General features: G+C 47.8%; 1 protein-coding gene across 4 annotated transcripts; it reads left to right on the plus strand.

Moving 5' to 3' along the window:
* Nucleotides 1-334: 334 nt before the first annotated feature.
* Nucleotides 335-23,186, plus strand: EEF1D (eukaryotic translation elongation factor 1 delta). 4 transcript variants are annotated; one of them, XM_034062465.1, is made up of 8 exons: nt 335-413; nt 11,995-12,118; nt 13,831-13,902; nt 18,873-18,969; nt 19,279-19,382; nt 20,291-20,539; nt 21,362-21,556; nt 23,085-23,186. In XM_034062465.1, the coding sequence occupies exons 2-8, from the start codon at nt 11,999-12,001 to the stop codon at nt 23,121-23,123; spliced, it is 876 nt and encodes a 291-aa protein (XP_033918356.1). In that variant the 5' UTR covers nt 335-413; nt 11,995-11,998; the 3' UTR covers nt 23,124-23,186. The 4 variants fall into 4 exon arrangements, with proteins under 4 accessions (XP_033918356.1, XP_033918363.1, XP_033918361.1 ...); XM_034062470.1 differs by lacking the exon at nt 335-413 and adding an exon at nt 2,495-2,519; XM_034062472.1 differs by lacking the exon at nt 13,831-13,902.
* The last annotated feature ends 1,092 nt before the right edge of the window (nt 23,187-24,278 follow it).

The raw sequence follows: 24,278 nt of genomic DNA on the forward strand, positions 1-24,278 counted from the left end.
CGCAGCACCAGTAGCGCGCCTGGGTTGTACCACGCTGCGAAAAGAGGGGTGTTGCCACCCCTCCTGTTCCTTGTTGTATTGGGCTCGTCTCCGCGGCACAGCTGCGCGCATGGGTTGTACCACTCTGTGCTAAGACGGGGGTCCTTGTCTGCTTCCCCTCCCTTCTCCGCTTCCTCCTCGCCCTTCCCGGCTGCCTCACTCTGTGTAAATGAAGGAGGAAAGACGAGCCCAGCGCTGTGAGTGCGCTGCATTGTCTCAATCAGCGCACCCGCTCTCTCTAACCCCCCCCGGCCCCGGGTGCGAGTGGTACGCGCCGCTCCCACAACCCCCTGTGCGCCGGGTGCTGCCGCCTTTTGGCTGTGGAGGCCGAGGGGAGCGGAGCTCCTGTGGCCAGCTTGGGCCCATCGCTGCCGGTATGTGCGGCCTCCCCCGCCGGGTTCCCTCATTGCCCCATCTTAGACCCTCTCTAATGGGGTTTTGGGGGGTCTTTTACTTCTGTCACCCCCCTGGGGTGGGGGTGTTGGGGACTCCTCGTGGTCTGTGGGGTCCTTTCTGCCTCAGGGGCTGGGAGAAGGGCTTGTGGGATCTTCTCCTCTTACAGCCCTTAGGATGGAGGTTGTAATCATCTCACTGTTGTATTTAGGGTGCATTCCTGCTCGCGGGCCGCTAAAGGAGGATTTGGGGGTCCCTTTTTAGCGATGCGGTCCCTGGGTGGGAAGGGGGTAACTGGGGGGTGATCTCCTTATGTATGGGAGCGTCTTTTCCTGTTACAGTCCCAGGGAAGGGAGGTTGTGGGGTTCCCCCATTGTCACTGTGGTCCTTTCCCCTTTACAGCCTTGGGAATGTGGACAGAAGTCCCCCCTATATCTGTGGTGTAGATCTTCCTGAAGCCCTACGGGAGAGGGCTGAGGGTGCCGTTGGTCTTTGGGTTTACTCTTCCCCACTCAGATTCCCAGGGAATAGTGGGGTGACACATTCCTTATGCTCCCCAACCTCTTAATTCCCTTTCTTCTTAATAGGTTTGGGAAGGGGGTTGTGGGCAACCACCCCCTATTCCCTGTGGGGTCTCTTTTCCCTTCACATCCAAGAAAAAGAGGATATGGGGGCTTGTTACTGGAGAGATCCCTTTTCCCTTCCCAAGCTTAGGGAAGGGGGGTTGTAGGGTTCTCCCCATTCTTGAGGGTCACTTCCCTTTCATTACAGGCTCTAGATAGGTTCCAGGAGCATCCTGTTACCAATGTAAGGACTGGATGGGCTGATGCTGGAGGGCTCCCTAAACCTGTGACCACTTCCATGGATTACAGGGAGAGATGTTCCCTCTCTGGGATTTAATCCCTGCTCCATGAAGCCTCTTTCCAGCCTGGGGGGGTGTCAGTGTGGTTCTTGCCTTCACCCCTGGAGTCCTGAGGGAGAAGGCTCAGGGTGCCCTGGGTCTTTGGGTTTACTTCTCCCCATTCAAATTCCCAGGGGTAGTGGGGTGACCCCCCCCCTTTTATGTCCTCCATAATCTTAGTTCCCTTTCCTCTTAATAACTGTGGGAAGGAGATTGTGGGAGATTAGGCCATTCCCTGTTTGGAGGCCCCCTATTCCCTATGGGGTCTCTTATACCCCAGGAAAGGAGGATGAGGAGGCTGTTACTACCTGGAAGCTCCCTTTTCCCTTCCCAGCTGTAGGGAATGGGGATCGTAGGGTTCTCCCTCTTTCTGGGGCTCTTTTGCAGGCTCTGCTGGATGGGCTGATGCTGGAGGTCTCCCTAAACCTGTGCCCCCTCCCATAGATTATGGGGGAACACATTCTCTCTTTTAGGGGGATGCCTCTGCTACATGAATCCTCTTTGAAGCCTGAGGGGTTGGCAGTGTGATTCTTCCTCTATTAAGAAGGGAAGCTTAGGGGACCCCTGTCTCCAGCAGCTCTGGGTGCCTTTGGGGGCTGCTCTTCTCCCCATTCCTCATCTCACTAAGGGCTTTTTTTGTTGAGTCACCTGCAAAGGGAAACTCAAAAGGAAACTGTCATCTGGCAGCTGCTCCAACTGGAGCAGTGGCCTCATCCAGCCCTGCCCTTGCTCTGTAGGTGCTCTGTTCCCTCCCCTTTCCCTCTCTCCATGTGTGGCTATTCCCAACCCCTCTGTAACCTTGGCAGTGCCTCCAGCAGCTCGTCCTGCTCCTTCTGGTTCTTGTTTCAGAGACGGCTCACTCAGGAGGTTTCTCTTTCAGGGCTATATTTGGGGCATGGGCAGAGCCAAATGCTTCTGCAGAGGCTGCTAATGTGCTCTCTGGGGGGCTGTGAGGGATTGCAGCAGTAGCTAAAGTTGCTGAGGCTGCCACAGTGTCATTCCTCCCCTCCTCCCATCTAGGAATCTGTATGGATTTATTCTTTCATGTCCGCATCACTGGAATTGAGTTGAATCTGATGTTCACAACCCTTTTGTGTTCAGGATGAAGGAGAAAAGAGCTTCCTTTGGCTGTAGAGCTGTAACTCTTTCCTTTTCTAGGTGGGCCTCTTTCTCCCTGACCTTGCAGGTAATGCCTTTTTCTCTTCACCTAAGCAGTTTTCCACTGCTTTACCTCATGAAGATGACTTTCCTGCCTTTTCCTACTGCTGATTTCCATGTCCTTCATTCTCTTTTCATAATCCATCAGCAGCATTTGTTTCTTGGAGCGAAGAGTCGTGTTCTTAGGTGGTGAAGGGTGGGAATTGTTGTTTCCCTGCCTTTGTTAGCGTGGAGCTTTGTATTACAGCAAAGGTGATGGTGGGCCCTCTCCTGACTGTGTCCTGCTGGTCATGAATTAGGAGAGAGCCACTTAGCAACTTAAACTATCAGAAGAGCAGCACAACTCAACCCTTAATGTTACATTTTGCTTGTAACTCCCTGTGTTGACTCAGTACCAGTATTGAGGGGCTGGATTTGCCCCCTTCAGCTGCAAGAGGCCATCATCAGACCCTCTGGTGTGGAACCAGCTTTGGTTCTTTGAACTCTGAATCACCAAAAGCAGAAAAGCAGGAGGTGGGGCAGGGTGGATGCTGGCCTTGGCTTTGCTGTGGAACCGGTAGGTGTGGGGCAGCTGTGTCTAACTGGTTCCTGAATGCCCATTTGAAATGGCTCCTGCTTTTCTGCAGTGGAAGTTTTGGGAAGAGGAGAAGTGCTTCACTAGGAGGATATGGGTAGCACATCTTGAATGTGGTGTAGCCAGTGTGTCAGTCTGAGGTTGTAGAAAGGACCAGGCAGATGCTCGTTACCTTTCTGCTCCTCTCTGTGCCATCAAATGGTCCTTTTCTGGGTTTTATGGCATTTCTTTTTCTGACTGGTGCTGGGGTGAATGGTCAGGAGGTGCTGGTGTCATATTTGAGAGGGCAAGAGCACTAAATAGATAACCATGGTCAACATCATCAGTGCCAGGGCATGGAAGCAGATACACAGGTGAAGGATTGGGATAGACTCTCCTGTGGTGAGAACCGATCTGTGCTGGGGGAAGCTGTTTGGACATACAGAAACCAGGACTGGCCTTTGGGGCTGCATCTGGGAGGTATTCTGGGGGTCAAACCACAGCAAGCTGCCCCGTGTCTCCATCCAGAGTGCCACCTAATCCCCATTCTTGATGCCTTCTCTGAGAAGGGGAGTTGAACCATGGCTGTAATCTTTGTTGTGGCTTGCAGAAAGTAATGTGTCCCTCCAGAAATCAGTGAGGATGAGGTTTGCTCTTGTCTAAAGAGCCTTTCCAAGGCTGTCAGGAACATCTTAAACCACATCCAGTTTCAGTTATTCCTGGGATTGCTGCTTGCTGACTGTGTTGCTGCCTGACTTGCTTCCTTTCGGGAGCAAACACATCAGCCTCATGAGAGGAACATTTCAGTTCCAGTGCAAGAGCTTATGCAGGATCTGATAGAATTCAGCTTTTGGGGGGGCTGTGGCAAACATATTTATCACCAGACTCCCCCCAGAACCCCATATTTATCTTTAGACCTCTTGATACAGGAGAAATGCAACTCTCTTATGGTTAAAAGGGAAAAAGTGGTTTTCATTAAACCAACAAATGGAGTTGGCTTTTGGCTTCAGCCTTGGGGTAATGTTATACTTGCTTTTATTTTACTGATCCTTTAAATAAGGAGCTAATGCCTCCCCATAGCTGGAGTACCAAGGATTCTTTTGGATTTAGAGACCTTTTCATTGCCTATTTTTAACTTCCTGCATTTCCCTGCAGTGCTGGAAGTGGCTTGAAATACCCAGGACGTGGTTACAGGACGACACCAAACCCTAAGCACTGAAGCAATAGCTAAGATTAGAATGATGTCAGGGGGTTGTAGCCCTCTTTAACAGTCCCTTAGTTGATTATTTGGCATTGATAAAGTTTAATAATAGCATTTCCCTTTCCAGTGGCTTTGTGCTCTGTAGAACACCAGATACTTGTCTGCACTGCACTGGCTACACAGGAGCCACTCTCTGGTGTGTGCAGTTAGAGCCATTATGCTTTTCTACCCATAGATTTGTGTTTCTTAAACACTTCTAATGAAGCTTTTCCCTATGTCTCAAAGTATTAATGTATCTTTGTGCTTTAAAACGGTGAATTGAATGGAAAACTGCTTCTGAAGAATGATTGTAGGCAGCAGATGGATGAGGTTTGAGTGTAACTGTGTCACTTTAAGTGCAGGCTGATGGATCCCTAATTCAGCTCTAGTTCCTGTGCTCTGATTTTTGCCAGTGGAGAGCGTTGATAAAACTAATTCATGTCCTTTTAATTGTAAAACTTTGTTTGAGGAGGTGAAGCAGTCAAGAACATGAGGAGGAAAGCGTTGTAACAACCACACAGGCTGTGGTTTGGTGCTGTGGTAAATCTTTGCTGCCTTAAAGCAGATCGAACAGTGACATGGTACAGGAACTTAGTCCAAATCAGTTTAAATTTCATCCAGACCCTCTGAAGAGGTGGAGCAAGTCCAGAGGAGGCCATGAGGATGATCAGCTTATTGATATGGAGCCAGGCTGAGAACATTGGGGCTGTTGAGCCTGGAGAAGAGAAGCTGAGTGGAGACCTCAGAGCAGCTTCCAGTGTCTGAAGGGGGCTACAAGGATGCTGGAGAGGGACTCTTCATCAGGGGCTGCAGTGATAGGACAAGGGGTGATGGGTTCAGACTGAAACAGGGCAAGTTCAGGTTGGAAACAAGGAAGAAGTTCTTTACTGTGAGGGTGCTGAGGCGCTGGCACAGGGTGCCCAGAGAAGCTGTGGCTGCCCCATCCCTGGCAGTGCTCAAGGCCAGGTTGCACGCAGGGGCTTGGAGCACCCTGCTCTAGTGGAAGGTGTCCCTGCCTGTGGCAGGGGGTTGCAGTTGGATGAGCTTTAAGGCCCCTTCCAATGGAAACCATTCCAGGATTCTAGGATTGTGAGCTCACATCTTGTCTGAAGTAAACTTGTGTTGTGGAAGAAGTGGTAGTGCTTTGCTCTGCTGTTAATGTCGTACAGCTCATCAGGTTCCTTGCACCAGCTCAGGTGATGATTTGTGTGATTAAAATCCTTGCATGTGCCTTTTCCCAGCTTCCTCTGGGAACACTTATGAACACAGGGTAAAAATGACTTTTTTTTCATCTTTTTCATGCTTATGAACTGTACTTCATTCAGAATCTGGTCTTTATTATAACTTAACCTTGGGTTTAAAGGTACTGAAGGTTTCCTTAAGAACAGGAAACAAATAGATGCCATAAATACCTTGGACTCATTGGAGAATGGTTTTCCACTTCTGGTAAATTCCCTTTATGAAGGGTTTTTTCCTGGTAAGAATTTGTATAAGAACAACACCCGAATTCCTGTGAGCACATTAATGGGTGGGGAGCTTTTGAGATCCCTTTGGCTTTAGGGGTTTGTGTTAATCCGTTGCTAAAATACCCTTTTTATGGGTGACTTTGAATGGGTGACATGAGAAGCTGTCTCTGATGAGGCTTTGTAAGTTTAGCCTCATAGGTATAACTCTGTGTGATCCTTAAATTCTACCACAAGCTTTTACATGTTGTATTGCTGCTTTTCCTGAAGTACTAGGCTTGTTATGCTGCTGGTATTTTATGTCTTCTCTCATTCATAGTATATCGTACAGGTTGCTAACTACTGGTAGAAAGAGCTGCAATGATGTGAATTCATTCTTTGACATGATAATTGTTGTATCTTCAGACTTCTTTAAGGTATTGACACTGGGGGACCTGAGGTCCACTTTTGCACCAGCATTGACATGAGAGGTTGGGACCTTCTCTGGCTTGTTCCCTGTCATGATCTGTTGGGATACTTGTATTGTTAGTGCTTTAAAATGGAAACTAAGGGGTTGTCTATGGTGTTGGGTCATGAAGAAAACATAGTTCTGGGGAATGAACCAGCTTTTACTTGGATTTGAGTGTATTATATATGTGGGGAATTAACTGTATGGTATGTTTGGCTGTTGTCACTCTGCATCCTCTCTCATGAGCTGCTCAACTTTAGAATGCGAAACTTGCTCTAACTTTATCCTTTTCTTTAATGCTCTCATAGGAGCTGAAAAAGTAAGTACTCTTGAGCTGCTGTGTGGGTTTTGCACTGTTAAAGGAAATACTAAACCATGAATTTTAGTGGGTCTTGGTCAAATGGGAAATGAAATACTGACAGGTTGGGACAATTTGAGCTGTACTGAGTTGTGTTCGGGTTTCTTGTTACACCCATAGAACTAGTTGAAGATGTAACCTGTGAGTATAACACCACCTGCATTAGGTTGATGAAGTATGCTTAATAAATCATCTCCTTGAAGGCTACAGACTGATTTTCCCTTGGGATAACACCAAGGAATGTGAATGTGGAGCCAAGCAGAGTATGTCAGGCTAATGTGGAAATCCAGTGTTCTGTTTAGGAGCCCTAAGGAGCCTCAGAATCCAAATGTACTGTCCAACCTGTGCACTTTCAGGTGTGCTTTTGCTTTTCCCATGGATTTGGTGCTATTTCAGACCATGTGCACTGCAAAGCAGGACCTTAGTGCACAAGACTTTGAATTTTCATCATTTAACCCTTTTCCAGGTCTTCCAGTGACTGAAATCCAGGTATTTCTCCAACAAACCTTGATGTTACCTCCCAGTAATCCCATTCAACTTGATGTCTCCCATAAAGTATATTTGAAGAGGGATGTTCTTGGCTACTTTTTATATAAGGTGTTGTAGCAGCAAAGGTTTTCCTGATGAGTAGATACAAGTTGCTATTTGCTTGTAGCCTTGCTCCTACTTTACAATGTGTGTGCTTCCAGCTGGTGCTGATGCTAAGAAGTAAATGAATGTTCATTGCAAGCACTTCTTTGTTTCTAGTTGTCTGTAGTGAGAAGTGGCTTATTGCTCTATAACTGGTGTGAAAATGCAGGTGGGGTGTGAAACAGCATAAAGACTTTAAAATAAGCCTCAATTTTAGTTACCTTTAAAGGTTTTGAGCTGTTTCACTGTTCTATTAGCAGCTGGTAGAGGAGCAGTCCCACAACTCCAGTAAGAAAATAACCTACTTTTGCTTCTAGTGCTTTCTATCATTGAAATATAGTATTAAATTGCTTTATTTTAAACTATATGAACTAAAATTGAAAATATAAATAGGCTAAAGTGTAAGTTTGTTGTTTTTACTGGATTCTAAAGCCTTGGACTTGAGGCTTGTCAAGTTTTCCAGGAATGGTTGGGCCTATAAAGCCATCAGGTGAAGTCTGGAGGATATTTCAGCTATAAGTGACTTTGATTTGTCACAGCTAAACTTGAAGCTGTCAGAAACTCGAGGCTAAAGAGAACTGGCTTAGAGGTACTGGATTTCAGCCTTTTTATGCAGTAACACCTGGGATCTAACCATGTAGTGCTTGGTAAAGAGGTAGTTACCTTTACCTTGTTACTAGATATGTGAGTGCTACACCAAGTTCTGTACTTGGAAAGAGAATTCCTATTCCATTTCCATCAATCTACACATTAAGTGCTTGATTATCTCTTACCATTTGTAGTAACATGACCAGGAAGGAAAATACACACCAGATACAATGGTTTTCATTTTGATATGAGATCTTTTTGATAAACTAAAATGAGATCTCCAGCTCTTGGTCACTTTTAATAACCAGAAACTGGGGTTTTAGGTCAAAAAGGAGTGATAGTTTTTCAGTCAACTCCATCCGCTGTTTTTTTGTAGCAGCAGAACACAATGAGGTGTACACAGCCTCTCAAGATACTCCAGAATTGGGGCATCTTTCTCTAGATGTCTTCCCAAAATAGTAGTTTGGGAAATATAACAAGTACTTAAGGAGTAATCCACTAAGTTGGAAGAATCTGTTAGACATTAACCAGGGATTTCACCCCAAAATCATCATTTTTTCATTGTCAGTTGTCTCTAGAAGTGAAATTCGAATTGTTTTCAGCCAGTGCCTTTATTTTTAAATCATAATATGCAGAATACTTGTCAGAACAGCAGGAATAGAAGGTTATGATTCAGAAACTGTTTGAGGCAGTGTAAGTTCTTTAGAACACAGGAAAAACAGAACTAAATTGCTCTTTAACCATGAGTAACAAGTGTGATGGCTTTTAACACTCTTGTATTACTTAAATCACTGAAGTCTGCTGCATGCCCTTGCTTTATTCACTTTTGCTGCCACTACATTGTTGTGCTTATCTTTTAACGCTGCCACTCTTTGGAAGATGAGGACAAGGAAACCTCCCTGCCCAATAGAGAAAGTGTGGGTAGACAAGCACAAGTACGATGAAGCAGAGAGACTGCACTATGAAAGAGAAGCCATGTTAGCTGCTGCAGCTCCAGAGGAGTTCCAGGAGGTAGAGGCTGTCAATGGAGTCTGCAATGAGGACTCTGTTGATGGTGAATTCAAAGGAGACCTGAAGAAAACCAGGAATGGGAAGAAACAAAGGAGAAGGAAGCGTTCTCCCAAGCCCAAGAATGTGGCCTCCGAGTTAGACTCTGTCCTGGCTGGCTTGTTAGCTGACCATGTGTGGTTTGAGAAGCCTTCCTATGATCGTGCTGAGAGCATGTACAGGAGGAAACTAGCAGATGGGCAGAGCCAAGAAGCACCAGAGACTGAACTAACTGCTGAGCAGTCCCCTGGCCAAGCTGTTCCTAAACCAAGGATGCTTTCCACAGCCCTGTCCTGCTCCCATGGGAATCTGTCTGCATGTCACCACGTTGTACAGGGAGTCTGGATCAACAAGTTTGACTTTGATAAGGCTGAGAAGGTGTTCCTTGAGAAATCTCAGTTCTTTGTGCCTCCGAATGTCCTAACCATCCCCTCTGTGTGGTCAAATGATGGCAGTGTTGGGATGAGAACACCAGATGAGGGCTATGGTACAGCCCTGCCTACTCCTGCTACCCCAGGCTTGGCTCCTGACATTGCTGCTGATTCTGCTCCTTCCTTTGATACCAGTTTGTCTGACTCTGAACACCAGACAGTAAATGGCAAGCCCCAGCTCTCAACCCTGCAGGCTCTCATGTCAGAGGTGTGGTTGGAGAAACCTCTGTATGATGATGCTGAGAAGAGCTTCTATGAGAACATGTTTGATGGGCACCCATCAGGCAAAGGCCGGCAGCAGCCACGCGGGTGCCCCAGAGTGTCAAAGATCCACAATGGGGACAAGAAGAACCACAATGGAAAGCAAACAGACATCAACAAACACGTGGAGATGGCCACCAACACACTGCCTCCCAGTGATGCTGAGCAGCTTCCACCTACCACCTTCTTCCTGCATGAGGACAGTGAGACTGTGTGGCTCCATAAGCCAACGTATGACCGTGCTGAGGCACGCTTCTATGCATCCGAGGCTTTGCGAGTGTCAAGAACAGGAGAAACTCCATTGGGAATGCAGGAATCAACAGTGGTAGAACCCTCCCAACCAGCTGCTTGGGATTCAAGCCTACCTGCTCCAGAAATGAAGTAGGAGAAGTTTGTTCTGGGGTAACACTCACACATGCAAAGCTCCTGGGTCAGGATTGTGTTGGAGTTCTCATGTGTAGAAGATGGTCCTTTGTGTCTGCAGAACCAAGGGACCTGTTTGGGGCATGGTAACTGGGGGAACCTCCTTCAAGGAACCCCCTTCTCATGAATACTGGTGACTAAAGGTGTGGTGCCAGAGGTTAAGGGGTTTAAAGTGAGGGCTGGTGAGCTGAGGTTTGACCCTCTCTTTACATGGGGGCAACCCAGGGCCATGTCTCTTCATTCCTATTACATACAGAAGGTCATTGAAGTGGGAAGTGGGAGTAATTCATGGTTTAAACAGTACTGCTGAGATGACAGAAGATGCAGTGCTTCATTTTTGAGTTTAAGAGGTTAAAATAGCAGCTATTTGCTGTTGTATTTGTGTTTAATGCCACAAGATCCTTCAGGGAAGCAGTTTACCCCAACTCTCTTGCAGAGCACATGGTCATTGAGCTCCACGAGAGAGGTATCTACATTTTAGTATCACTACCAGTATCCAGCTTGAAAAAGGCTTGGGAATGACAGTGAAATGCTATTTAAGGCATCAGTTTGGTGGGCACATGTGCTGTGTTTGGTGGGTCAGACTCTTCAGGCTGGAATCTGCTGTTTGTTTTGGGATGGGGCAAACTGGATTTATTGGAAGGGTTTTATAATCTATACATCAAGTGTTATTGGGGAGTTATAGACAAGCTTTAGGTGAGCCTTTCACCCTCTCCTATTTAGGATAATGTTCTCTTTCTGTTTAAGGCCAGGTTGGATGGGGTTTGGAGCAATCTGCTGTAGTGAAAGGTGTCCCTGCCCATAGCAGGGGTTTGGAACTGGGTGAGCTTTAAGGTCCCTTCCATCCTAAATTGTTCCATGATTCTCTATTAGTTACTAGTTGGCAGCTCAAGCAGGGTCTTGGAGGTTTGAGCTTTGAGAATGGCATCAATGTAGAGGAGATACACAGTGTAGTGGCCTCTGGTTCCTTCTGGATGGGTAGGTGAGGAAGGTGCTTGTTCTGCAGAAGATTCATCTGTTGGCTTCTGTGGAAGTGTTCTCATGAAGAGTTATGGGCTTTTGAGGTTTGAAATGAGTTGCTGTCTCTGTGTTGTATGGTGGAACCTGGTTGTGATGCTCCATCCCTCCTCTCCCCACCTCCTCAAACTGATGTTGACTCTGTAGCTGGCTTGAATCATCCCCTGGCTTGAAATGAGAGCACATCCTCTTCCTCTTGCAAGGGCTCCATCATCCATCCCCCTTCCAGACCAGAAATGAAACCACCTTTGGAAGCTACTGCACTGAGGGGAGACACTACCATTCCACAGCAGTGTTAAGGTGTTTTATGCTGTTCCTCCTTCCAATAACAGGCATCTGCCCCTTGCAAGTGTTACATTGCTGCTGATTTTAACTTGTAGAATGCTGCAGCAGCTTCCAAAGGGGCAGGTGTGTCACTGTGGATCATGTATGTAGCTGGATTCCAGGAGGCTGACCCCTATGGATGTCAGGCTGGGCTGTTCCTTATGGAAGGATTAGGTGTACCTAGTGGAGCATGGCATGGCTAAGTAGAGATGTAGTAGCTTAAAACAGCTCCTGCTTGCTGTTTGTGAGTGGTACCATCCAGATTTGCCTGTCACAGAGCACCCCCTTGTTGACATGTGCTGTTTGGAGCTGTGTATCCTTCAGTCTTTGGTTTCACCCTGATCAGGCATCTTAAAAACATTTGATTCTCACACACAAGACATCTTAGCAGCAGAGTCCCATGTGCTCCATTCTGCATGTAGAATGATGTAGAAAATCAAGCTCCAAAAGCTTTTCCTTGTGGGAGAAGGCACAGACCAGCTGATTTAGTCCTCACTTGGTGGTGTGTCACTGAATGCAGGTCAGGCAGATGGGTGGAAGATTACTGCTCTGCTTTCATAACAGGATCCTACTGACTTAAAGCTTTCTGCTGGAGGGGGAAGCACCAAGCAGAGAGCTGCAGGCAGAGCTTTATGGGGAAAGGAAATACTCTTCTGAGCTCATTGCAAGCTGCCACCCTTCCAGAAACTCACTTTGGGCTTTTTCTTTCCCTTCCTGCAGCAAAATGGCAGTGGACTACTTTCTGCATGAGAAGATCTGGTTTGACAAGTACAAATATGATGATGCTGAGAGAAGATACTATGAGCAGATGAACGGGCCACTTGGCAGCTCCTCACACCAGCAGGTAATGCTTGTTCTTAGATGGGGTTTAACAGTGCTGGAGCTCTGAGAGCAAGTGAAAGGACATGATCCACCTTAATGTGGACTTTTGGATTAATTCCACTCTTGGTGCTGTTCTTTCCAAGGGTGAGTCTTATCTGGAGCTCTTTAAGCCTCAGTTATGCCACTTTTGTCTTCTAAGAGGCTATCTTCTGTGGTCTGTGAAGTATTTCTCCTGTACAACGAGTGTATTGGGAGATCAGACACCCTTGTAACAGAAGAACCAGTTACAGGTTGCAGCAGTTGATCTGTTCATGCTGCTGATGTTGTCTGGGATCTGGGGGCACAGTCTGAGCTGTGTTCCTTTGGACTGGGCTGGGTAAAGAATGGGCCTGTCCCCATTCAGCCATGGAAGATGGACTTCTGCTGCCACACTGGAGCAGCTGAGCTTTATATCCCTTGGCAAGGGATATGTGACATAGTGTTTGAAGAGAGCCACAATGGCTCTTTAGAGACCAGGAATTAGGTTCTTCTCTGTGCTGTACCCTCTGAATTACTCAATGTGCTCCTGCAGAAGACTCCAGCGCAGTACTGGTGAGCTGGGGGAGCTGGTGGAGGGGAATCATGGTGCTGCTGAAGTGATTCAAGCTTAAATGTTAACCTGAAATGATGCCTCTTTAAAGGTGCAGTTCTATCATAACCTCTTCCTGCTGTGTAAAGAGCTGTTCACTGCTTATGCCTTTATCTAGAAGCTGCTTAGAGTTTTAAATGGCTTGCAAGTGGTTTAGGGGAAGGTTTTTGCTTAAGTAAGAGCTTCTAGGCACACTCTTGTCTATTCCTGCTGCCCATTGCTGGTATAGAGGTGGCACAGCATGAAAATAAGAAACTATAGGTGAGCTCTTGAGGTAGATATTAAAGTGTGAACCTCTGCAGTGCTCTTAGAACACTTAGCTCCTTACATGACATGATATAGTCTTCCAGTGATGTTCTGCCTGTGAGATATGAAGTAAAGGCTCTGGTGGAGATTCTGCAGCAGTTTATCAGCCACTTCCCTGCTAAGGAAAAAGATCCACACTCCTTAAAACCTTCCTGCAACCTGGAAGTGGAATCCACCTCAATGTGTCTCTGTTGCTTTTCTGTGGTGTATTTGACATGGGGTTTGGGTCTCAGATCTTGCCTGTGGGGTTGTAGTCTAGGAGAGGCAATGAGTGAATGGATCATGGAATCTGAATTTGTGCTCTAGGAAGTGAATCTTCAAATCCAGATCAAATCCAGGCTAAGGGATGGCAACAGGGCCATGGAGGGAGGGACAACTTGTGCTGCTGTGCTCTAGGTCATACCTTTCTGGAGAGAAGCCTTCAGTTAGAGCTGTCACTTCTTGCCTGCATACAATGACAGGTAATACTATGAACGCAGGCTGTTTAATGATAGATCTCTTAGGGATACTGCAGTGATTGCAGCCCTCTGCCTGGCTCCCCAGCTGCCCAAAGTATTCAGGATGATATAGAGAACCCTAAAACCTCTTGATTGAACAATCCTGTGGACACATGGCCTGATGTGACCAAGGATTGATTCAGAACCAGTCCTTCTTCCAGCTCACTTAGCAATACTCGCTGAGCCATTGGAAGGACCCCAGCCCCTACTTCCCCCCCTTTTGATTTCTCATTTCCCTGATCAGTTTTTGCTGTTTCCTCTCTTTCTTAAAAGCAATCTTGGTTCTTTCTGCACTGTTTGCAGGAGAACGGAGCCAGCACGATCCTCCGCGACATTGCCAGAGCCAGGGAGAATATCCAGAAATCACTGGCCGGAGTGAGTACCAAAGCTCTCACCACCTGGCTACCTGCAACCATATGGAGCTGTGGTGCATCTCACAGAGCTCTGCTGTGACCACTTCATAGATCATGTGGCTTCTTTTTGAATTGAGAAGGGGAAAGACTTGAGGTGTGCAGTGCTATGTACCCACCAGCATAGCTTCATCCCATCAAGAGCACTGTTCCTACTAGAGTGCATGCTGCTTACCTGCTTGCTAGCTTGCAGTGCTGCTTAAAACTAACAGCGTTTGGGGTTAAATTACTCATTTCTGTGCCTTTCTTTTCATTGTATCCTGGTGGAATGTTCCCACAAGTCTTATCTAGCAGGTTACAAGTGGCTGATACAATAACCTTGCTGAGTAGCAAAGCACTGAGCTGCCAGCAGGAGTATGTATGGCTCTCCTGGGCTGCCACCTTCTCTTTCCTGTTTTGCTTTCAGTTAGGGTATGTGCAAAGGAATGTTGTCTTCCATCTTTTGCATCTAAGGAGTTCAGCTTGGCTACACTAAGTCTGGACCATCCTGTAGAAGCTCAGTAATATCCTTTCTGGAGGGGTGTTTGTGCTGGTACCTACAGACAGCATTTAACTTTTCAGTAGGAAGCTGAGATCTTAAGTTCATACTGGACTGGTTTTGTGGGTGAAGAAAACTCAGAATACAGCCCATGTGCCTTGATTTCTTACCTCTGTAGTGGGATACCTCCACATACCTTCCATCTGAGTATGTCCATCTTTTCATCTACACTGATTTGCCCTCGTAATTCCCTCTTGGGGTATTTAAGACCCTCAGTTTCTGTCTGATCAGTAAAAAAACAGGGAATTGAGCCTTTCTCAAGGGGAATATTTCATATTCCTCTTTAAAACAATGCACTTGGGGTGAATATGAAGGACTCGATTTAAATGCTTTCCTTATGGTGGTTTCACTATGCCTGTAGAACTTGATACTGCAAAAGCAATTTCTGCAACTGCTTATGTGAATGATCAGTGATAGAGGTACAGGAAGCTTGGAAGTGGATGCAGGAAGAGCAGGGAAATTTGATAGAAGGATTAAATTTGCTTTGGTTAGACTCAGTGGCATGAATACAGCATGGGAATGAATGGAAAGTTGGGACATCTTGGGAATACTAAAACCAAACCACATCAAGCAGGTAGATAGATGTGTAAGGTTCCTAATGCTGGTTTCTTACTTCAGCATCAGTATTTCAGCAAGCAGCTTAGGGAGGTTTTCCTGAAGTGAATAATTCCATATCTGAAATAATGTGTTTGGGCTTCAAATAGAGACTGCCCACCCCTGTCAATGACTTTTAGCTTGGACTGGAAGTGGTTTTGTGCTGGTACATACAGACAGCATTGTTAAAACTCTTGGCTCCCCAGGACCCAGCTTCAGTGAGTGCTTGAGCCCAGAACCCCCCCATGTGCTGGGCTGCACCCCCAGAGGGTGAGCAGCAGCTCAGGGAGGGGATCCTGCCCCTCTGCTGTGTGCAGGGGGGGAAGATCTTAGAGCAACTCCAGTACCTAAAGGCGCTGCAGGAAACCTGGAGAGAGGCTTGGGACAAGGGCCTGTAGGGACAGGCCAAGGGGAATGGCTTGAACCTGCCCGAGGGGAGACTGAGATGAGCTCTTAGGCAGAAGCTCTTCCCTGTGAGGGTGCTGAGCCAGCTCTTCACTTGCTACATCTGCATGTTCAGGTGGAAGGAAAGACTGAATCCTGACCACAAAAATACACTGTTGCTCTGTAGATCACACAGTATAAGTTTGGCTTCCTGAAGCATAAAGCCAAGGCTTAAGCATGTTCTGAAGTCAAACCTGCCTTATGCCACCACTGTCCAAATTCAATGATGACCCTCCAGCTACAAAAGCTGAGGTTTCAGACTTGTTTCACAACAGCTCAGTCTTTGTAACCCACACACTGAGCACAAAGGGATTTACAGCTTCAGGTTCCAGGAAGAGGCATGGAAGTATGTGGAAAAGCTGAAAAGGTGCCATATAAGCCAGGGTAAAACCTGATCAATTAAATGGGATTACAAATTAGGAAGCAGGTCACTATTTCCATTTGCTCTGCTTATTCCAGCAACTCCATACTTCAGGAGCAGAACGGGAGCTATAGGTTAAATATATTCCTTATTACAGGACCTGCATGATCCCAACTTATATGTTTCTCACACAGAGAAGCTCTTTAGCAGGAGGCACAGGCCAGGGCAAGAAACTCCTCAAACCATTCTGGAAGATGAGAATATGCCTTCAGGGCAGGGGACCAGCACATATGATGTTCCTGTCCCTACATCATCCAGCTTTATTCCTGGAGAAGGCAGGACCTGGAGGAGGAAGCAACCTCATCCAGGTGGAAAAAGTCTTTCCAAAGGCATTTAACATGATCTGTGCAGAGTTCTTCAACTCTGTTTGGTTTGGGGGGGATATATGTGAGGAAAAAATATATTTCCCCACATACTTGCCTTACTGAAGTCATCATAGAATGGTTCGGGATGGAAGGGGCCTTAAAGCTCATCCAGGTCCATGATTTAGGGCTTCGAACTGCCAAATATCTATGGTGCTTTCTGAATCAGCTGCTTATGGAAAGAAATGCAGCTGCATCTCTGCAGGTGACACAGCTCCTGTGTTTGCCACAGCTCCTGTTGAGTCACAACAAGAAGTGCTTTCCCAAGGGCTGGGGATGGAGGTGACTCTTGCCAGGAGTCAGTTGTCACTGTATTAACTTTAACCTTGGCCTGGGTGATGGAACTAGAACAGAAAGAGGTCAGGCAATGGGGTTCATCTGAGCTTGAGTTTGAAGGGCTGCCCTAATGTGGGGAGCCCATAGAGGCTTTTCCTCAAGTTTTTAGTGCAGATCAGTGTTGTGTTGCTTTACTTCTCTGTAGGAGAGATGCATTTGTGGTGATCGTGGACTTGAGGCACCTTTGCATGTGGTTCTGCATCTGCCAGGCATTAGGTGGCATCTAAATGACAGGAGAACTGCCTGAGACTGCACTTCTGATGTTGTAGATGCCTGAGACCTTACTCTAGACATCTCAGCCCAGCTCTGCCATGCAGCTGTGTGACCTTTAAGCTGGCAGAGCTCATGGATGGCTGTCTGTGCAGGTTTGAGTTGGTGTGTAGCTCGTGTGAGGCTGCATCTCGTTGCTTGATGACTTTCCCTGCATGTGGATCCGCTTCCTGCACTTGAGCTGCCTTTTCCAGCCTGAGTGAAATCCTTTCCTCTCTCCTGTGTTAAACCAAACATCCCCCAAACCTTTTGCCCTTTGCAGCAGAAGACAGTGCCTCGGAGCAAAGGAGCTCCTTCTGCCCGTCACAAGAGGCAGTCAGGCCGCTCAACTGTAAGTCTCTGTGCACGGATGGAGCTGTGTGAGCTGAGAGGACATTGTAGGGTAAAGACAGCCCTACCTTGGAGAGATGGACCAAGTGCTCCTTCTTTCCCATCAGAAGTGTTTGTCTTTGCCCTGTGGTTGTAGCTGCTGTGTAACATGGGACATTGAGGTCTCCCGGCTTGGGGTGTGAGGACTATAAAGGGTGTGTTGGAGACTGAGTTGTTTCATGGTGCTTTTGACATCTGGCCCGTGCCCCTTTTTAAGCAGAGAAGGGTCTTTTTGGCCTTCCCAATAGGAACAGCTCACGCTATTCCATGTATCTCCCAGAGCCAAGCATCTTCCAGACCTGCTTTCCTTGTGCCACATATTGCTCATCTTAACCCCTGTATTTCTCTGTTCATTTTCAGTGACTACTGAAATCTTAATCATAGAATCCCAGAGTGGTTTGGGTTGGAGGGGACACCTTCCACTGGAGCAGGTTGCTCCAAGCCCTGTCCAATCTGGCCTTGAACACTGCCAGGGATGGGGCAGCCACAGCTTCTCTGGGCACTCTGTGCCAGTGCCTCAGCACACTCACATTAAAGAACTTCTTCCTTATATCTAACCTGAATCTCTCTCAGTTTGAACCCATTCCCCCTTGTCCTGTCACAACAAGTTCTTATGAAAAGCCCCTCTCCAGCATCCTTGTAGCCCCCTTCAGACACTGGAAGCTGCTCTGAGGTCTCCACACAGCTTCTCTTCTCCAGGCTGAGCAGCCCCAATGTTCTCAGCCTGGCTCCATACAGGAGGTGCTCCAGCCTCTGCTCATCCTTGTGGCCTCCTCTGGACTTGCTCCAACAGCTCCGTGTCCTTCGATGTTGAGGACACCAGAACTGCAGCCAGTGCTGCAAGTGGGGTCTCAGGAGAGCAGAGCAGAGGGGCAGGATCCCCTCCTTTGATCTGCTGGTCATGTTGTATCATGTCAACTGCAACCAATACCCATGTTACAATTACATGCAGGGTGCACTTAGAAGGAGTATAAAGGATTTTCTCTATTTTACACAATTCTAAATAACAAGATGAGAAACCTTGTTTTAATTTCCCTTTTCCAATATGAATTTATAGTTAAGGGCCTCCTTACACAAAAGCTTTTTCTTACTGTTAAACCAAATACTTTCAGAGCTGGATCACTATAATTGCTCCCTCAGGATGTGTTAAATTAGGTTTTGAGAAGACTTAAAAGGCTGGACTGGGGGGGGGGGGGGAAGGTGGGAGTAAAGGAATGTTGGGATCTCTTTCCCATTTTCCCAGTGACTTGCTGGGTGATGTTACATGGGTCACCTCTGTACTTCATGCCTCAGTTTGTAAGAGGAGACCAGTTCCCTCATTCAAGAGGCTTAGTGTGGAACTGTTTAGTAGCAATCTGTGACCTGAGACTGTAAAGAATGACTTTATACTTTGCTCATCAGTTCCAACTTGAATATCTTGAGATGTATTTCATGCTTCAACCTATAGAGACAGTAAATTCTTATAAAGCCTTTAGAGAAAACATCCTTGTTCTATGATTAGCTCTGATTTGCTCCTTACCTGCAGACATAACTCTGCTTTGCTTCACTGAGCTCAGGAGCAGGTGAACAGATTGGTTTCATCTCTCTTTGCCTTGTTGCAGGTGTCAAGCACATCCTCTCCTGGACCTTCTGGTGACCAAAATGATCTCCTCTCCAGAATGTCTCACCTGGAGGTAGAAAACCAAAACCTACGTAGTGGTAAGTAGAATCTGCTGGCACAATGAGGCCCTGCTTCTATGGGGTATATCCCTTGTCTGGGACATTGGCCTTATCTGTCACCAGGTGAGCACATCACAGAGTCTGGTTTGGGTTGGAAGGGACCTTAAAGCTAATCCAGTTCCAACCCCTGTAGTGTCTTGCTAAGAGCTTTGCAGGTTTCCCTGGGGCAACTGGTGGTGTTTTAAAGCCCACTTTAAGCAGAAGCAAGTTTGGCCTGACTTGAGAGCTGATGTAGAACCTACAAGATGAGCTTTGGTGTTTCTTTCCTGCCCCCCCCTCTTCTGGCAGTTGTTTCAGACCTTCAGATGGCCATCTTCAAACTGGAAAGCCGCCTGAATGCTCTGGAGAAGTCCTCTACCTCCCACCAGCCCTCACCAGTTCCTCCAACCCAGGTGAGCCTCAGCAAAGCGCTGTTCATAGGATCATGGAATGGTTTGGGTTGAAGGGAGCTTAAAGCTCATCCAGCTTCAATCCCTGCCACGAGCAGGGACCCCTTCCACTGGAGCAAGGTGCTCCAAGCCCCTGTGTCCAACCTGGCCTTGAACACTGCCAGGGATGGGGCAGCCACAGCTTCTCTGGGCACCCTGTGCCAGCGCCTCAGCACCCTCACAGGGAACAGCTTCTGCCTAAGAGCTCAGCTCAGTCTCCCCTCTGGCAGGTTCAAGCCATTCTCCTTGGCCTGTCCCTACAGGCCCTTGTCCCAAGCCCCTCTCCAGGTTTCCTGCAGCCCCTTTAGGCACTGGAGCTGCTCTCAGGTCTCCCCTTCAGGAGCCTTCTCTTGTCCAGGCTGAATAAGCCCAAATGTCCCCTATAAGAATGTATTTAATTAAATTAAAGATAAAGCTTTGTGGAAGCTGAATGTGTGGCATCAGTTTGATCATGTCTTGTTGTAGGGTGCAAGATGTGGTACTGGTGGTTTCTGCAGTAAGCCTGCAGAATGCGTAGGCCCGTCCTCATGCTGGAAAACACTTGGTCCCATTCCCAGCTGCTATCCCACTCTTGTGGTGTAGATACCTGAGCCCTTAGGAGGAGGATGAGCTCTTGGCTATGTGGTGGTTGTACTCCAGCAGTACAACTACAGCCATGCTGGGCCGGTTCAAAGCTCCATTTGGTTGAATGTCCTATTTCGATGGCCAATAGCTGATCCTTCACACAAATCACACGGTGTGGACCATGTTTAGTGTTTTGAGCAGTGTCAGTTTCTGTTCCTGAGCTTCTCTTGAGTCTTTGAATCAACCTCAGCTTGATCTTCTCCCCTTTTTCCTTCCTGTCAACTTGAATATACATCACCCCACCAAAGAAAGTGGAACCATTCAGTGTTCCCTCCAAAAAAGTGGAGCTCCCTTCTGCTTCACCAGCAAAGAAACCAGAGCCAGCTGCTGCAGAGGAAGATGATGATAATGACATTGACCTCTTTGGGAGTGATGATGAGGAGGAAGACCAAGAGGCTGCTAAAGTCCGGGAGGAGAGACTGCGGCAGTATGCAGAGAAGAAGGCCAAGAAACCAGGTCTTATTGCCAAGTCCTCAATCCTCCTGGATGTGAAACCAGTGAGTAACTGAAGTGGGAGAGCTCCTGCATGAGGCTGGAACTATCTGTTCCACATCTGAGTAGGCTGGTGAAGATAGGACCAGTGGATTTCCAAACCAAGGGTTGGAGTGAGGTGGGTTATTGAAGCCTCTTCACTGCTGTGTTGCACCATGACAAGTGTAGGCTGGTGTCTGAGGTTCCCCTGACTAGGATTACCCTTTTCCCTGAAGGAATATTGGGTAGTAAATGCCCTAAATATGGGAATCAGAATGGCTTGGGTTCCAGACCCCTGCCACGGGCAGGGACCCCTTCCACTGGAGCAGGATGCTCCAAGCCCCTGTGTCCAACCTGGCCTTGAACACTGCCAGGGATGGGGCAGCCATAGCTTCTCTGAGCACCCTGTGCCAGCGCCTCAGCACCCTCACAGGGAACAGCTTCTGCCTAAGAGCTCATCTCAGTCTCCCCTCGGGCAGGTTCAAGCCATTCCCCTTGGCCTGTCCCTACAGGCCCTTGTCCCAAGCCTCTCTCCAGGGGTAACCACATCTTTGTCTAACTTACCATGGTAGAACAAGAGCTCTGGGCTGTGTGAGCACTTCAAAGCAGTTATGTTATTGCAGGGAGAACCCTTCTTAGATCTGCAGTGGTGCCTGTAGGTAGAACTGAACACGTTGTGTAGCAAAGTCAGGTTTAGCTTCACTAACCAAGTTGTGGTGCAAAATAATGGCCAAGAAAGAGCCGCTTGGATCAGCTGGAACCTACTTAGAGCTGAGATGTTAAATCAGTCACTTGGCTGATGATGATCTCTAGCAGAACCCTAATGTTCCTTCTTCATGCTTTTGCAGTGGGATGATGAGACTGACATGGCAAAGATGGAGGAGTGTGTCCGGTCCATCCACATGGACGGCTTGGTGTGGGGAGCCTCCAAACTGGTCCCAGTAGGTTATGGCATTAAGAAGCTCCAAATCCAGTGTGTGGTGGAAGATGACAAAGTTGGAACAGACATCCTGGAGGAGGAGATCACCAAGTTTGAAGACTATGTAAGTCTTGGGGCAAGCTGGGTGATATCTGACCCATTTTATGGGGTCATTTTTAACTAAGGTGGTTCTGCATATATTGGAAAACTTTTTATGGAAAAAATCATGGAATTGATGGTATCTCCCTGCTGAGACACTTCTCAGTATAGAATCATGGAATCAAATAGGTTGGAAAAGCCCTTTAAGCTCATCCAGTCCAACCATTCCCAGCACTGCCAAGGCCACCACTGCCCCATGGCACTGAGGACCTCATCTCCACAGTGTGTGAACACTCGCAGGGATGGTGCCTGCAGCCCTGCCCTGGGCAGCCTGTTCCAATGCCTGAGCACCCTCTGGGGCAGGAATTGTTCCTCAGCTCCATCTAAACCTGCCCTGCTGCAGCTTGAGGCCATTTCCTCTTGTCCCATCCCTTGTTCCTGGGAGCCAGTTCCCTGGCTCCATCCTCCTGTCAGGCACTTGTAGGGAGCCATCAGGTCCCCCCTGAGCCTTCTCCACACTGAATCCCCCATGTCCCTCAGCCCTTCCCCATCTCTCTTGTGCTCCAGGCCCTGCTCCAGCTCCATTGCACTTCTCTGGCCCCGCTCCAGCACCTCAATGTCTCTCTTTAGTGAGGGGCCCAAAACTGAACCCAGGATTCATGGTGCAGCCTCACCAGTGCCCAGTACAGGGGAACAATCACTGCCACACAGGCCAGGATGCCATTGGCTTCTTGGCTGCCTGGGCACAAGCTGCTCACATTCCGCTCCATCAGTCAGCACCCCCAGGTCCTTTTCCATAAGCAATTTCCAGCCACGCTTCCCCAGGTTAGGAGCATTCCAGGTGGTTGTTGTGACCCAAATGTAGTTACATGTTGAACCTCATGCCATTGACCACAGCCCATGGATCCTACATGACCAGATCCCTCTGCAGGGCCTCCATCCTCCAGCAGATCAACACTCCAACTGCCCAACAATATCCAAGCCCTGAGGGACACTACTAGTAACCAGTCACCAACTGGAGCTGTCTCCATCCCCATCCTTGTCTCCATGGAGATGATTTTAAGAGCTCCAGCTCTGTGCCAGTTGATGCACAGGCTCAGTACAACTTAGTGTCACTGTCAGTGACATGGCTTGATGGTTAGTCTTGGTTGGACTTCATGATCTTAAAGGTCTTTTCCAGCCTGGTTGACTCTCTTGAGAGAGCACCATGGTTTTATTAATCTTTGCCTACTCTTCCTTATATTTAATCAGGAACTTTTGCTCTTTAATGTTCCTGTTCCTAGAAACTTGGTTCTTCACAGGCTGAGCCATCTAAAGACTCCTGTAGTGACCAGCACAGCATCCTGTTGTGACTGCTGTTACCAAGAACATTAAAGTAACAACCCTTAAGCTTCTTACCACAGCTTGGAGCTGATCTAAGGGACCTGGGCTGTGCTTTTGACCTTGTTGAGCATCACTTGTGCATGTTGTGAAGGAATCCCTTATCCGAGAGCTTTATTAATGCCAGAAGCAATGTTGGTGACTTCTAAGCTGTTGCTTTTGTTCCCTTTCAGGTGCAGAGTGTTGACATTGCTGCTTTCAACAAGATCTAGAAGGAAAAACCGTATCTACCCCCTCTGAAACTGTAACTAATAAAGATGGAGATTGGGAGTCCAGATTGGAATGGTTTTCTCTGCCAAGTGCCTTCTCCAGAGGGATTTGTTGGGAAGCTTTGGGATATTTCCCTTCCTTGTTCCCTTTGTGACAGCCCTTAGGGGTTGAAATGAACATCAGAGTGGTAGTCTGTGCTGAGGGGACTTGCACTCACCTTTCCCAAGGTAAAGACCTCAGTCAGTCCCTAAAAGAAACCCCCAAATCAGAATGAATCAAGAGGAAGCATCCAGGAATTGCTGGGTTAGGGCTGAATTTCCTCCCTCTTTTCCCCCTGTTGTGCTTTCTATCCTGCACAGTGGCTTCAGCTGATCATTGGGTTCAGGAGGAGCCCTGTGGAAAGGGGAGGTGCCATTTCTGGGCTCTGTCACTGTGCCAGAGACCAAAGTCCAGGCTGGAGTCACACAGGGAGCAAACAGGAGGTGACCATGACTCCAGTGCCCATGTGGTACCTGGTGGTGTCAGGTCAGGTGCTGGGGCTGATGCACACGGTGCCTGTTGCGCACACTGTCCCTTGTCTGTGTTGCTGGGGCTGGTGTTTTGTCCCAGCTGGTGTGTGATGTGTCCTGTGCTGCTTGTTGGGTTCTCAGGTGTCCCATGTCCTTGTCTCATGCTCCTGTCCCTAGAGTCCCATGTAATAGCTGGGGCCATGTGTGCCTGCTGCCAGCCATGCAGTGGTCCCAGATGCCCTGTATCACTTGTGTACTGCCATCACAGGTGCCCTGTGTCCCTATCACCACCTATGATCAGTGCACCACAAGTCTGGTGCTTTGGGCACCCTTCTGGGTCTGGGTATCCCATGTTCCATCCTCCCTGTGCCATTTGTCCCTTAAGCCGCCAGTGTCCCATATGCCTGGTGCTAAGGATGTTGGGTGTCCTGGGTGTCCAGTGACCTCTGTGCTGCCATCCCTGTGTCCCCATGTGCCCTTGTCTGCAGCCACCCCTGGTGCATGTGTCCCATGTCCCTTTGTGCTGCCATCCATAGTGCCCTTCATCCCCTGCATTCTGCCATCCCTGTGGGTCCTATGTGCTATCCCTGTGCCTCATCTCCCCTCTGCTTTGACATCCTTGTGTCACCGTATGCCCCATCCCCTCTC

Source organism: Melopsittacus undulatus, chromosome 1, assembly GCF_012275295.1.
Source record: "Melopsittacus undulatus isolate bMelUnd1 chromosome 1, bMelUnd1.mat.Z, whole genome shotgun sequence".
Taxonomy (NCBI): domain Eukaryota; kingdom Metazoa; phylum Chordata; class Aves; order Psittaciformes; family Psittaculidae; genus Melopsittacus; species Melopsittacus undulatus.

Coding starts and splice junctions, on each gene's coding strand:
- EEF1D (XM_034062465.1), top strand. CDS start 11,999: ATGGCAGTGGACTACTTTCTGCATGAGAAGATCTGGTTTGACAAGTAC. Junction 18,970..19,278: donor AAACCAAAACCTACGTAGTG/GTAAGTAGAATC, acceptor CTCTTCTGGCAG/TTGTTTCAGACCTTCAGATG. Junction 20,540..21,361: donor TCCTCCTGGATGTGAAACCA/GTGAGTAACTGA, acceptor ATGCTTTTGCAG/TGGGATGATGAGACTGACAT.